We start from the raw sequence: 16,135 nt of genomic DNA, 5'->3' as shown, positions 1-16,135 counted from the left end.
TACTAAATGCATACAATACCCACCTCAATCAAATTAAAGAGATTATTTTGCCCCATTTTTCACCTGAGTCTAACATATGCAAAACTATTTTATTTTGTCTCCTTAAAAACAGCCTTCGCACTTAAAGATTTTCTTCAATCACCAAGCTCTAAGTTGTTAACTGATTCCATTGCTTGCCTGCCCCAGTTACCTCTCTAAGTGTGACCACCACTTCAAAATATGCAAAGATAAAGTGGTAGATGGTATAAAGAGAAATATGGCTGTTAAACATTTTCCTCAAGGAAAATAGGAAGATGAAAAGGTTACTTGTAAATGTGTATATTTGCAGAAATATCCAACCCACACAACTTTCCAAAAATACTGATGTAATGCATAGAAAAACAAAAAAAATATATCACGTCACAGATTATTTACTTCAACCTCTGAAGAGTGATAGGGTTCACATTAATAAAGGGGTCATGCAAAACTTAATGAAACAACAACAACAATTATAATGGCATGAGGCCAGCAATTTTGGGGTAGGGCATAAGTCAATTACATCAACCCCAGTGTACAACTGGTACTTGCTTTATCGACCCCAAAAGGAGGAAAAGCAAAGTCAATCTTGGTGGAATTTGAACTCAGAATGTAAAGACAGATAAAATGCTGCTAAGCATCTTACCTGGCAGCTAACGATCCTGCCAGCTTCTCACATTACTTTTCATGATAATAATAATGATTATAATAAAAATAATAATGTCAAACATAATTACAAGGCCAAAAGTTTGAGGGGAGCGGTATTAGTCAATTATAATGACACCAGTATGTGACAGGTACTTATTGTATCAACAAAGCTGATCTTGGCAGGATTTGAACCCAGAATGTAAAGAGCCATAACTAAATATCACAAGGCATTTCATCTGACACTCTACCGATTCTGCTAATTCACCAATAAACTGTCTAGCATATTTTTTTTCTTTTCCTTTGTCACTATCTATAATTAGTTTCAGCTGAAAAGCTGCAGCCCATCCTGGGGCACTGCCAAAGCTAAAGTCTGTCTTAAAAATATTTACCAGTATGAGATCGCATGTGGCACCGCAAGTCTTGTAAAAACCAAAACCTCTGGGCACAGAATGAGCAATAAACTTTTCTGCTTAAATAATCAGTCTTCCGGCTAGCATCAACGTTGGCAGACATTTTACATCTTTGAGAAACGATATGGTCCATTTTGTTGCAAAAATACTCGATATTATCAATGTTTATTTTGGCGGCAACAACTTGCCATTGTGTGTTGTGCTGTTGTTCTATGTGGGCCAAACATTTGGCTCTTTCATCAAAGGAACTGTCACAGAGGTAGCACATAAATGGTGAATCCACTTCATGGTCTTTTCGGTGTTTTACTAACAAGGAGTGGTTGATTTCTGCACTTTCTTCTAACTTCATGATCGGCAGTTTTGCAGTTGTTGGTGACCAATGGCGATTGTCTGGAAGCATTTCTTCACCATTTTCATCATTGACCAGGTCTTCATCATCCATTCCTTGTTTGTCAATTTCATAGTTGATGTTGCTAACATTTAGACCACCATCGAAATCTTCTCCGTTATTCTGAAATCATAAAAGAAAATGAAAAAATGAGAATGAAAAAAATGCCAACATCATTAAGAATGGTAAACTGTCTAAACATAACCTTGACATTTCATGTTTTTTCAGTGGTTTTATGGTGTAAATTATTACTATTATTGTTATTATTATCATTACCACCACAACAACTACTATCATGTAGAACAGTAATATGCATAACCTTTTTAAGGCACAGACATGGCTCTATGGTCATGGTGTCAGGGTTCAATCTCACCATGTGGTACCTTGAGCAAGTGTTTTCTACTATAGCTCTGAGCCAACCAAAGACCTGTGAACAGATTTGGTAGACGGAAACTGAAAGAAGCCTGAAGTGTACCCCATCAACAATGTGCAAGATAAGAGACCTTTTACTTGAAAGACAGGTGAGGGTTAGTGACAGGAAGAGCATCCAACTGTAAAATAATGCTTCAATAAATATTCTCTGACCCATAAAAGAAAGCTGGGGACAAAAGACAGATAAGTGCACTTTTGAAGAGAGCAGGCTTTGATTCACAACAGATATCATTCCACAAAACTTGAATTGGTGAGGGTGGTCAGATGGCAGAACCATTAGCATTGCCAGACGAAATGCTTGGCAGCATTCCATCCGTCTTTACATTCTGAGTTCAAATTCAATCAAAGTCAACTCTGAACTTCATCCTTTCGTGGCCAATAAAATAAGTACCAGTTGTGTACTGGGGTCAACGCAATTGACTAACCCCTTTCTCAAAAGTTTCAGGCATTGCACCACAATTTGAAACCGAGATCTACAGAAATATATCTTTGGATAGAACTGATGGTTCCTTGAATAAAATGGTTTGTTATGTTTAGTTAAGATCTTTGACGTTTCCTAGTTCAAATCCCACCAAAACCAACTTCTCCTTTCATTCTTGTGAGATAAATAAAATAAGTACCAGATTATTCCCATCACACCAAATCTATTAATCATGGGGGTGCCATTGAAAACCAATATCTACAAAATTTACAAAACCATCATTTCCCTATTTTCTGGGAAAGTTCCGGCTTTGTGATTCTTTGTTAGTAATAAAAGTTCGTCTACTACTTTACTCCATTGCTCCAGTATGGCTAACCTAAAAAACCTTACAATGATGTTCTCTTTTTAACAAAACGCTAAAGATAAAAAGTAGACATGGCTGTTACCTGTGATGTTGAGTGAAACGTCTCATTGTAACTGTTCACTCTATTATTATCATTATTATTATTATCATTATTATTCAGTAGATCGGTCGAAGGGGAAGACAGGTTCAGTATTTTCTCATCAGGATCGTATCCGACATTCTCGGGTATTGGATCGTTAGGATGACGTTCGTGATAATGGCGACGAAGATTTTCTGTGGGGAATAAAAGAAACAGATTCTAGTTCAGTGGTTGAATACAATTTTAAAACAACAGAAAATGGATAAATTAATTAATTAGAATAATAACAAAACCAATAACTGAAGTTCCAAATGCATTTAATACATATGTTTCAAGTGGTTATATAACAAATTGTTATGCTGACCCTCTTTCTTCAGTCATTACAAGCTTGTTAACAACTGGAGATAATTGAATCTGTAACAACTTGTTCATAACCACTCAAAATATGTGAAATGTATTTGAAATATCAGTAATTAAGTTAATGATTATTTTAGTATCCTACAATTTACACCAATGACAATATAGCCAAACCCTGCTTGGATAATAGTCATAACACAGCTGTATGGGTATAGGAGTGAAATGTTGATCTGATTACTGAGCTAAACATATCTGATAAAGTATGAGTAATGAATTAAAACCAAATAGCCATGAGGAAACCACTGTCATTTCACATGATTGGTCAATTATCCAACACGATTCAACTTTCTCAGTAAGCCCTATATATAGGTGGTATTTGGCAACAACTCCAGAATGTCTCTATTCTAGTGGTAGATGGAAACTGAAAGAAGCCTTCCATGTGTTAATGTATGTATGTGCAAGTGTCTCCCTTCTTGTCTTGACGTCATGTGATGATTGTAAATGAGCATGACTGTTGCACAAGCGGTGTTGTTCATTTCCAGTCTTCCATGAAAAATATCTCTGGCCATAGAAGAAACAGGTGAGGGTTGGTGATTGGAAGAGCATCCAGCCACAGAAAAATCTGCATCAATAAAATTCTGTTCAACGATGCAAGCAAGGGAAATGATGATGATGAAAACATAAGGACAATGTAAAGCTAAGCCTCCCACTGCAAAAAAAAAAAAAAGATGGCTTATAACAAACCTTTTGTGGCAAATGAACTAAAGACACAATGGTGACATTTATGGGGACGGTCCATTGACTGACGAGCAGCAGGATCAAGCATGTTAACACCATGTTTTCTGGTTAGATGGCGCTCTCTGTTGGATTTTGTGGAAAATATGACATGGCATTTGGGACATTCAAATGGCTTCTCCCCTGCAAAGAAATAGCATATTTTTGGTATATTAGTTCTTGACTGCAAATTTATGGGGGTGGAATGCTGATAGCCAACTGAATCTAAAATGAGACAATTGGGCACTGCTGTTCAGTTGCAGAGGATTAGGCATGGCTGACCCAACATTCACCCGGTTTTGGTGACAGTATTTTTTTGTCACTGGAGGCAAACACATGCAGAAATATACACAACAAGAGATAAAGAAAGAGTGGGGAAGAAAGAGACATTGCTATTAATTAATTGAATACAAATGACATGAACTCTTTCCTTCTCTTCCTACACATAAAGCTGAACAGACTAACAGAGAGAATGAGAGAAACATTCAAAAGTCCTCATGCCAAATAAGTCAGGTAAGCGATGCCAAAACATCTCCTGCCCTTCTGGATCAGCTTGTTACTTGACTCATATGCCTTTTATTGGCTCTGGGGAGAAAAGTAAACAAAATTGATCCCAGAAGTATTTAAACTCAAAGCTTGGAGGTTTGAAACTTAACGCTTCAAACCTTTTATCCCAGCCGTACCATTCCTAATGTTGCTTTCAAATTTTGGCACAAGTCAGAAATGTCAGGGAAGGCAGAGTAAATCAATTACGTCAACCCCAGTGTGCAATTAGTACTTACTTTATTAACCCCAAAAAAGATGAAAGGCAAAGACAATCTTGGTAGAATAATTTGAGGTGAGAACATAAAGACAGACAAAATGCCACTGAGCCGTTTTACCCAGTTCTGTCAGTTTGCCGCTTTCCTTATAAAGGCCATTTCTAATGTTGCAAACACTGGTCAAAACAATATTATCATTAAACTCAAGTATAATCTTGAATCTTTACAAAGGAAGGAGAACATTGTTGGAATCAACTTCAGTACATTTCTGGTGCAATTTTTCTTTTCATTTTTTTTTAAAGATCAAAATCAGAAGAATGAAATCCAAAACCTTGCAGAGAACCAATAAGAGAGTCAAAAAGATAGCTGAAAAAATAAAAAAATTGTCCTTCGCTGACATTCCATCAAATATCTTGACCAATTTGCCATTAGTAAATTTCATAAACTCATTGCCTCATTTAGTTCTGTCAGCAAGACCAATTAAGACAAGACGGGCAGGAATGAAAATTTTAATTACCAGTATGGGTTAAAATGTGGCGCTTCAATGAACTAGCCCAAGGAAAATTACGTGGGCAGTAGGGACACTTAAGTTTGTGAGGGGAATCTGCATAAGAATTGCGTTTCTTTTTGAGGGACTTTTGCTTGGATTGGTCCGTTTCTTGGGAAATAGTCTCCTTAGATTCAATGAGACTAGTGGAATTGCATTCGTCAAGAATCTGAAATTAAAGAACACATATTTGTTATTGAAATTCATCAAAAAGAAAATAGGGAACTTTATTAACAAACAAATCAAAATAAATATTTTTTAATATTTTGTTACACTTTCAATGCTGATAGAATTCTGTAGCATGATTAAGTCATCCAAGGTCTTTCATACAGCTCTACATTTCCTTGCAACTCAGTCACTGTTTCTAATCAAAGCTAACCACAATTCATTTTTATATATCAACTTTAATCAATTATCTTTAGTCTTTAGTCTAGAAGCACTGAAACAAGCCATGTCTTTTTTTCTTTTCAACTAACAACTTCAAAACTAAAAACCAAAAAAACGTGAGGAACAATTCAGCAGATTCTTTGGTTTTCCTCAGCCACATAAAAAGCACTGGAACTGGTGCCATGTAAAGAGCACCCAGTACACTCTGAAATTGGTTGGCATTAAGAAGGGCATCCAGCTGTAGACACCATGCCAAAGTAGATTATGGGATGTGGTGTGGCTCCTGACTTTGACAGCTTCTGTCAAACTGTCCAATCCATGCCAGCATGGAAAATAGACATTAGATGATGATGATAATGAAAATTAAAGACTGATAATTTTGTATTCTTTCTTCCATTTTAAAAGAGGAATTTTTCCCCAAAATATTATAGAGTCATTAAACAACCAATACAAAGTAATACAATATCCTTTCTCTTTTACTTTTCATTCATTGACATCACTTTACATAATTTGCTGAACTGATTTTTGCAACTATTTATCCCATTTATTGCCATTGCTCATGCATAATATTTTATGTCCCATTTGGGATCTTCATCTCTGTTCTTTGTCATTCCAGCAACCACTCAATCCTACAATATTGAACAGACAAAACTAAACAAGAAATACATAAAGACAAAGCAAACATACAAGGTTTATATTGTCCTCATTTTCTTCTGGGTCTTGTGGTTCTCTTTTGATTTTATTAATCAAATCAGAATCGTATTCATCTGGGCTCAGTATATCTTCATGGCCATTAGCATGGCTAGGAGTGAGGTCTTCTTCTGCAGGGTTCATGTATTCTTTGAAAGTATTTGCACCTGCTGTGCTAAGAATCTGTTTCACAGATGCCAGATCACCATTATCTGAATCTTGGAATGAGAGACAGTAATTAAATAAATTATTTAAGTATTTCAATCAATGTTAAATTTGTTGGGAGCTTTTAGTTTTTTGGGGTTTTTTAAAGCTATCTTATGTTTTCTTGAAGAAAAATTAGCTGAAACAAAAACAGTCTACTTCAACATAAATATGGCAGCAAAAGGGTTAAAGACAGTGCTAAGTGGAGATCTTTGGGTGATATTGAAATTTAAAAACAGAATGGTCACAGCTACAACACCTTGGATCATGATTCATCTCAATCAAGAATGATGAAAAGTTAAAAAAAACAACACTCTTGTGGTTAGTCTACAGAAATTATTATTTTTATATCACTCAAATGAGGAGTTGGCAGAAATGTTAGGGACATCAAAAAAAATACCTTCTACCATTAGTTCAAGCTCTTTACATTCTGAGTTCAAATCCTGCCAAGGTCAACTTTGCCTTTCATCCCTCCAAGGACAAAAACATAAAATACTAGTCTAGTATTGAATTACCCCCATTCTTAAAATTGCCAGCCTTGTGCCAAAATCAGAAATCATTCTGTGAGCAGCTGCACAAAGCAGTGACAGAAGCTATATAAACTTCACACCAATTCAAATATGGTGTCTGGTGCTGAAGAGAAAAAACCCACTTTCAAATGCATGCATTCATCAGGCCAATAGAGGGCACTCTGAGTCCTCTATTGGCCTGGTGCTTCAACATCCTTTTGTCTAAAGCAAGAATTATTTCTTCTCCACGACAAAATACAGTGAAAAGTCTTTACAGGTTCAAATAACAGCTATCATTTTTTTATATCTTTTACTTGTTTCAGTCATTAGACTGTGACCATGCTGGGGCAATGACTTGCAGAATTTCCTCAGTTGAATGAATCAACTCCAGGGCTTATTTTTTTCTTTTTTGTGTCTCATGTTTATATTATAGATCTTTTTGTTGAACTGCTAAGTCACAGAGATGTAAACACATAAACACCGGTTGTCAAGCTGTGGTGGGGACAAACAAAGACACACACACACACACATATATATATACACACACAATGGGCCTGTCTACCAAATCCACTCACAAGGCTTTGGTCGGCCTGAGGCTACAATAGAAGACACTTGCTCAGGGTGCCACGCCATGGGAATGAACCCAGAACCATGTGATTGGGAAGCAAGCTTCTTACCACACAGCCATACCTGCACCTAGATGTGAACTAATCTTAAAATTGTATTCAAGCACCAAAGTTGAGGTAAAGAATTCTTACCAAAAGCCACAGGTGATGAAATTCTATTTGATTCTTGTAAGACATATTGAGGACTTTTCTTTAACAAATGCTCTTGCTGCTGGACAGATGGCAATGCCATGTTGTTGTGAGGTTGGTTCACGTGCCACTGCTGATCAAGGTTACGCTGAAAATCAAGGTTGCACTTAGCACGCAGTGAACTAGGGTCGGTCGATTTCGAAGTCTGAAAGGAGACAGAATTTATTTGGTTTTATCCATAAATTTTACATTAAATCTCATTGTACATGGCTCAGCTGACTTATCTCATAAAATGGTAAAGGTAAACAATTTTCTTTCCAGTGCAATCTGCTATTTTAACATGTGTGGTGTGTGTGTGTGTGTCTCAGTGGTTAGAGTATCAAACCAAAGAAAATAAGTGATCAGGTTTCAATTCCCAAACCAGGTGCAGCACTGTATCCTTCAGCAAGGCACTTCATTTCATGTTCAACTCAGCTGAAAATGAGTACCAACTGAGTACTAGTGTAATTTTCTCTCTCTCTCTCCTTCACTTTCTCCCTTCCTCTCTCTCTATCCCTTTCCCCCTCTCTCAATCCCTTCCCCCTCTCTCTCTCTTCTCTTTCCAGCTGTCACACCCTCAATGTTCAACTGAGGTCAAAGGATAGGAGAGCAGAGAGAGAGAATGACCATGCCTACCCTGGACTCCAGGGGCACCGAAATCACTTAACAAATCAGTGGAACAATCTACCAGGCCATTCACACATACACACACACAAATGTAATAACCATCAAGATTGATAATCAAAGAACATCAATAATGAGAGGAGCAAAGGCAGCATGGCTCATTAAATAAATGAAATCCATCCATTATAGACAGGGGCGGCGGCAGGATGCAAAGTACCTAACCCTAACTGCTCTACCTGTCTGCACATGTTGCAGCATCCTCTTCTTTAACATATCTGAGTAAAACATTGCACACAGACACCACCTTACTCATCCACTGGAAGGAAAGAAGGAAGAAAGAAAGGAATTGCAAATATTACACCTACTTTTCTGGAAGATTTCTTGGATTTTTTAACGGAAAGGTCAATAGGTTCATCGCTTCCATCGTCATCAAGAATGGAACTATTGGCGCTGGGGGAGGCAGCACTGGCTGGATGATTCTTTGAGGAACGTAGATCGAGTGGTTTGACATCAGAGTCAGGGGTCAAATAGGAATGGTTGTTGCTGCTGTTGTTGCCAGGTGAAGGAATTGGGGAAAGAGACAAAGATCTTGGAGAAAGCCTTCCATGAGCAAAGCTGGAGAGAAGAGGGTCTTGGACCTAGAAACGGAAGAAAAGGCAGAGAGTTCAATGAAGGAAAATAACATTTACATGCATCACTAAGAATCATTACATCTCGTGTGTGTGTGTGTATGTGTGTGCGCACAAACATAAATATATAACATTTAACATCCATTTTCCATGCTGGCATGGGTTGGACAGTTTGACAGGAGCTGGCAAGGCTGGGGGGAACGGACCAGGCTCCTCTGTTTGTTTTGGCAAGGTTTTTATGGCTGGTTGCCCTTCCTAAAGCCAACCACTTTACAGAATGGCACTGGGTGCATTTTTATGTACCACCAGGGCTATTGAAGTCACCATGTTACTTACAAGTCTACAAAGCCAAAGAGAGATGTAGGGGGTGTCATTATGTTAGATGGGGGGGGGTTAAGGTATGTGAGGAGAAGTTGAGAAGGCTCTTGTTACAGGGGTGGGGAGCTACATGGTTGCTCACACTTAGGAGAGAGAGAGAGTGAAAATTAGAGACATTTCCAAGGAGAGATAGACAGTGGTTATGAGGTGTTCAGGTTGCAGAAGCAGTTAAGGGTGGGATGGGGGTTGCAAGAGTGTACAGGGGAAGAGATGGGAGAGAAGGAGGATGGTAGGCAACATCTGTAAAGATTGAGTGGGGGAAAGGTGCATGAGTTAGGAAGGCTGCAGGGGTGCTAACAGCAGGAAGTGTGTGTGTGAACAACTGGAGGAAAATATCCAAGAATACCTCTTCTGCTAACATACTGAATGCGTTAAACTAACTCCATTTATGGCAAGGAGAAACAATCATTAGATTAATGACTAATTGTGGTCACGAAAGGCAAGGGAGACAACCCTTGCAACTGAAATTAATAACAATGGCTTGAGAAAAAGGGTTTTAGCTTTGGTGCCTCATTAAGAATTAGCTGTAGTTATTGGTTCTCTTAAATTAATCATTGAGATAACAGTTATTTTAGTTAATTATTTAAATTTCTTGGTTCATGTCATGAAGTGTGTCAGCACCCAGTATTAAAACATTCACAAGTTTTTGTCAACAACAAATGAAATACAGTTGTTTGTATTTAGTTCAAGGAATGAGAATATAAAAAATGTGCTGATATTTCCTGCAGACTTCATTTGCACACATTTATGTACAACAGACAGATAAACATACATTCTGCATCTATGCAATGTTTAAAATGGAAAAAATGTCTTTCTCTTAATTTTTAAAAAATCAAATTCACAAAATTTGTTCACTTAAATTTGAAATAAAATTAAAACTTCTCAAATCCACAGTTTATGACAATGATAATTTAAAACATACGGTTAAATTGAAATTGTTTTAATTATTCTAAAAGAAACTCTTAAGTCATTATATCAAATTATGGCGGTGAGCTGGCAAAATCGTTAGCATTTCAGGCAAAATGCTTAGAGGCATTTTGTCCTTGTTTCCATTCTGAGTTGAAATTCTGCCAACATCAACTTTGCCTTTCATCTTTTCATGGTTGATAAAAATAAGCAATAGTGGAACAGTGGGGGTTGGTTGACATCCAACCACCAACCATGAAATTGCTGGCATGGTGCCAAATTTGGAAACCATTTTATCAAATCTTTCAAATCCAAGCAATGAACATTTTCAGCAGCATAAATTAAATCAAATTCAAATTAAAAATTTAATATAAAATTTTAAAAGTCACATTTTAAATAAGTGAATACTTTAATTGTTTACAGAATTATAATTTTGGAATTTTTTTGCTTCTTCCACTTCAGTTAATGAAAATGTGAGTTTCACCAATTTAGATAATTAAACTGAGAAAATGAATCTGGAATCAAAATGTCCATCTCTGATTTGTTTATGGAAAAAAATCTAAAATTTCTCAAACATTACCAGAGATTAATTAAATTTAATTAATATTCTAGCCTGGGTTCTCATTCCTAAGGTATTTTTCAATGTTATTATTATTATAATTATTCAGGTCACTGCCTGGAATCAAACTCAGAATCTTGGGGTTAGTAGCCTGTACTCTTAACCATTATGCCATATGCCCATGGTTAAGAGTGTGGGCTACTAAGCCTAAGATTCCAAGTTCAATTCCAGGCAGTGACCTGAATAATGATAATAATAATAATAATAATAATAACAACAACACCACCAGAAAAATACCTTATAAATGAGAGCTCAGGTTAGAAATTCCCCCAGGACACCTGATGAAGGCTGGAGGGTATATCAGCCGAAATGTTGTGTTAACAACAAACAAGATGAAGACAAATATCCATTAAATGTAAATAATGTACATAATTCCTCATCTCTCACATATAGAACTTTATTATTATTAAGATGGTGAGCTGGCAGAATCATTAGGATGCCAGGCGAAATGCTTAGTGGCATTTTGTCCAGCCTTACATTCTGAATTCAAATTCTGCCGAGGTCAACTTTGCCTTTCATCTTATTGGGATCGATGAAATAAGTACCAGTTGAACACTGGGGTCAATGTAATCAACTTACTCCCATCCCTCAAAATTGCTGGCCTTGAGCCAAAATTTTAAACCATCATTATTATTATTATTATTGAAATAAACATAGCACAGTGCTCCTCAAACAACAGCAAATGTCTGCAAAAAGTTTCAATATATACTTGCAACTGCCTAGCAGCCCCCACATCCCTAATGCATGTCTACAACTCCAAGCATAAAGACAGATGATACAAACACTTGGACAAGACACTTATGTGTTCCTTGCACCAACCACAGAGAAACCTGACTTACAGTTTAACCCAAACATATGGCCACCCCCAATGAAAAGAGATAATTACTTTACATTATTGGTGATCCCTGGCGATCACCAAAAATATCAAGGAAGATAGAGAGGTTTGAAGAATTTCCCTGAAAGCAGCCACCCCCAACTCCCCACAGTTAGGAAAAAAAGCATCATCACAACATCCCATTTTGAAAATCCCTTAGAACACTTAAATTTCATGCCAGAATATTTTGAAATTAGCTCAATGCTACGAAGGAAAGGCTCAGCTTCCATTTCCCTTCATACAAAATACACACAAGTGTGTGCAGCATTCACACATACACACACATGTGTATGTGTGACTGTGATATTTGTTTAGCATCACATTTAGATATCAGCCTCAGTCCTTTAATTTGGACATTGATCCACAAGACGGATAAGCTGGTGAGGAATGAGCTATTGAAATTTTATCAAAGAGAATCAGTGCCATAGGACAGTAGTAATAGCAGTAGTAGTAGTAGTAGTAAATGGTTTTGGTGCCACCCAACAAGACCGGTCATCACTATTGCACAGTAATTTAGACCACTTACTATGATATAGTTCTCAATATTAGCATGATCAATATCAATGTGTTTGTTTTGAATATGGCGCATACAGTTCGCTTTTGTTGAGAAACCCATTTGACATTCCTTACAGCGGAATGGTTTTTCCTCACTGCTACGATGTTTCCGTAGATGGTGCTTAAGATGGCGGAAGTATTTAAAATCAATGTTACAGTATTTACATACTGTATCAGGGGAGCTGAATGCATCCTCTCCATTGGGCACTTCTTTGTTACTTTCCTTGTTGTAAGACACTTTCAGCTCCAGTTCTTCCTTTGTGCTGATATGATGCTTCTTCCTAAAGAATAGAAAAACAGAAGCTCAATGTTACACTAAACTCAAAGTCATAGCAATAAGAGTTAGGACAGGAAAAAAAAATTAATAAAAGAAAAAGAAAGCAAACCATATTTCTTTTATGTCCGCACATGCACACATGTTTTTGTAAACATTAAGAGCTCAAATTAGCAATAAATAAATGGTAATTAAAATATTGTTGTGTCTTGGGAGGATAATTATGCCAATAATTATAAACACACACACTGGTTCAATATCACTTCTTTTTGTTAGTCAATTGGTTAAATAACTAACCAACCAATTGATCGTTTGTTTAATGTGCTGGTTGCTTGTTTGTTTAAGTCCTTTCATTGTTATTTGCAACCTCATCAATGACATGCCATCTCAAGATTAATTGTTTAACCAGCACATTAATCAAAGATTGATTAGTTAGTTGTTTGGATTTTATTCAATTGACAGACAATAAAGAAGTGGAATTGAACCAGTGTGTGTGTTTATAATCATTGGGTGTAATGACCTTCATAAGACACAAGATTTGTTTCAACACACATATTCACATGAAGAATCTTTCAAACCAAATACAAAAATGAAGTAATTAAAATATGTTTCATGGAAAAACTGGAGACTTTTAAACAAGTAAATTTCTTGAAATTTATCTCAAAGACAAAAGGTGATCCTGGGCAGAAAAAAGAGACCATCGCATTTGAGGTGTGCTCAAAGGAGAATATGTGAGAGCCAGGTAAGGATTAAAATCTCCATTTATCACACAGGAGTTCCATGTTTTGGATTTCCTTTTATGGATTCAATATTCAGACATTCAAGGCTCTCTCACCCTCAGCTCTTTCATTATAAGTGGCCTGACCGTGTTATTCAAATGAACTCACCGTTATCAAAAGCCCTCATCATCACACACACACAAACACACCTGACCTGTTTATCTGTTTCACTTATCTGGTTTTTCGTTTCATTCCGCACTCCCTACACCCTCTTTCCCCCTCTTCACATGCCTTTATCTCGCTAACCCTCCTTCCTGCCTCTCTCAATCACTCTTTTCCTTTATCTTGCTGTCCCTTTCTCCATTCAAACCTCTTTGCCCATTTCACTCCTAAATTATTTGAAAGAAAGCCATGCTTACTTGACATGTCGTTCACAGTTGGCTTTCGTGGTGAAAGGATAGCTGCAGAGTTTACACTGATAAGGTCGCTCACCATTGTGGGTCCTCATGTGTCGAATTAATGTGCTTTTGTCCGGACTTGAGTAGCTGCAAGATTTACATTGGTATGGAGACAAACCAAGATGACTTCTTTCATGACCTAAAACAAACGTAAGTCACAGAGAATTTAGAAAACGGTCTTTTATAAAAAAAAAAGAAAAAGAATCATCATCGTTATTATTATTATCATCATCATGGATTGAAGACAATATATTTTTATGAGTAAGTTTTAGTGGTCATAAAATTACTCTAATCTAAATGTTCTCCCCGGAGGCTATCACGACAAATTCTTAAATTGGCGAAACAAGATCAACTAAAAATACTTAATAAGAAAATGTAAGATAAGGTTAATCTGTTTTCGTCAGGATTATCCAAAGTATATGATAAGGGAAGTAACTCTTGCATTAAAGTTATCTCCCTTTAGTACTGATGGTTAATGTAGAAGATAAAAATAAAGGAACTTAAATTTAATCCAATAAAGGAAATTAATTTAATTTAATAAAATAAAATAAAATATCTTCTCGTACTGAAATAATTAATCTACAATGTCGTCGTTGTTACTAATTATAAAGCGAAAAGAAAAGGAATTTTAATGCAAGACATGTTTCCATTCAAAAAAATATTTCAGAGTTTAAGTTTAAAAAAGAAATTCATTCCATCAAGAAATACAATGAGCAATCTTATTAAAATGTCACAAGTGCAGTGTTGCTGTTTTTGTTTTTTTATCACTAATATCGAGGCAGACACAACTAATTACATGGGGAAAAGACAACAAAAAACAAAGTCTGTGTCATTAGAAATTAAAGGCAAACAGTAATTTTCAATAAGGTTTTAAAATTCATAATTTTAAATTTAAAATAATTGCAATAATTTAGAATAACACAATTTTCAACTAAACTATTCTTGAAAGTGGTTCCATTATTTCTACAAATATGAGGACGACAGAGAAACCAGCCAACCAAAAGTAGAACTAGGAAACCAGATTTAATTCACGTGCCATATCTATTGGTGTAGAAGTCACTCGAGTTTGTACTTTATTTTAACAGGAAAAAAAAAAAAACTGAGGTGTGACTTATACATAGGGCAATGTTGATATCAAGTTTGAATATAAAGAGAGAAAAATCTGAAAATTACTATTTTTAAATCTCACTATGAGAGATATTCAGCAACAGTACTTTGGAGTAAAGATTGTTTGCCAACATAACATGGCAGTCCTGGTTTAGGACGAATGTTGCTGTAATTTAACTCCAGTAGACATCGTCTCCAGCTGGCTATACGACACGATCTGTGTCCTTATCTATACTAAGACTTAGTACTAAATTAAGGGTGCAACATTTTCTCATACTCAGAATTGCTGAAGCATGGAATAAACTATCCGCATCAGTTGTTAGCTTTTCAGACACTACAGTGTTCAAAACTTCCTTGCTTCCTGAAATCCGCCAACAATATACCTGAAGTCTCACCCTCCTTTTTGTTTTTTTAAACAATTAATTCACTGCTCACTTCCTGTTCATTATTCCATCTACTCTTCATGCACTTTTGCTACTTTTTCTAATGAGTTGTAGTGACCTGAGCAGCACTGTATACAATAAGTACATTATTATTATTATCATCATCATCATCATCAAGGCAGCAAGCTGGCAGAATCGTTAGCATGCTGGACGAAATGCTTAGCGGCATTTCATCTGCCGCTACATTCTGAGTTCAAATTCCACTGAGGATGGCTACCGTCCATCCTTTCGGGGGTCGATAAATTAAGTACCAGTTGCGTACTGGAGTCGATGCAATCAACAAGTCCTCTCCCCTCAAATTTCAGGCCTTGTACCTTTAGTACAAACGAGTATTGTTATACCTGAGTATGACTTATACACAAGATGCTCTTGTGATTCCACAGATCAACCACAAACACAGCATTTCCTTGCAGACAAGTCTTATTTCTCTGCAAATCTCATCAAGATTATCAAAAACTTTCCTTTTTCTCTCTCCAGGTTCCTTTCTAATACAAATGCCTGAATTTCCTAAATTTTGACCCAAATTCATTTTACTTTTCTCTCACATGAATTGTTTTAGTGCCAAATCCAAAAAATTCCTTATTTTCTCAAAGAACAACAAATTGCTGATTTGATGCCTGTTTGCCATTATTTCCTTCCACAAACTTTGTTTTTGTTTTTTGTGTTTTTACTTTTTTTTTATTTTCTTGTGAATGACATCCAGACTAAAAAAAAAACCATGCAGTGTGAAAGATACAATAAAAAAACAAACGACTACAGCAATGTCATA

At 36.3% G+C, this 16,135-nt stretch overlaps 1 protein-coding gene across 8 annotated transcripts in view; it reads right to left on the bottom strand.

Moving 5' to 3' along the window:
* Window positions 1-16,135, bottom strand: part of LOC115212902 (ras-responsive element-binding protein 1) — a 251,127-nt gene that overhangs the window by 8,370 nt on the left and 226,622 nt on the right. For 5 of the 8 annotated variants that reach the window (XM_029781710.2, XM_029781713.2, XM_029781711.2 and 2 more), the window contains 9 exons: window positions 13,778-13,955; window positions 12,337-12,646; window positions 8,770-9,042; window positions 7,745-7,946; window positions 6,271-6,491; window positions 5,167-5,365; window positions 3,859-4,032; window positions 2,761-2,951; window positions 1,053-1,584 (listed from right to left, as the gene is read on the bottom strand). In XM_029781710.2, coding sequence (XP_029637570.1) covers window positions 1,053-1,584; window positions 2,761-2,951; window positions 3,859-4,032; window positions 5,167-5,365; window positions 6,271-6,491; window positions 7,745-7,946; window positions 8,770-9,042; window positions 12,337-12,646; window positions 13,778-13,955 — 2,280 coding nt within the window. The remainder of the gene's footprint in view (window positions 1-1,052; window positions 1,585-2,760; window positions 2,952-3,858; window positions 4,033-5,166; window positions 5,366-6,270; window positions 6,492-7,744; window positions 7,947-8,769; window positions 9,043-12,336; window positions 12,647-13,777; window positions 13,956-16,135) is intronic. The other 3 variants (XM_036503907.1, XM_029781712.2, XM_036503908.1) reach the window with 3 other exon arrangements.

Source organism: Octopus sinensis, linkage group LG6, assembly GCF_006345805.1.
Source record: "Octopus sinensis linkage group LG6, ASM634580v1, whole genome shotgun sequence".
Lineage (NCBI taxonomy): Eukaryota > Metazoa > Mollusca > Cephalopoda > Octopoda > Octopodidae > Octopus > Octopus sinensis.
The sequence above is the reverse complement of the archived record's forward strand: the minus strand, read 5'-3'. Positions and strand labels throughout refer to the sequence as shown.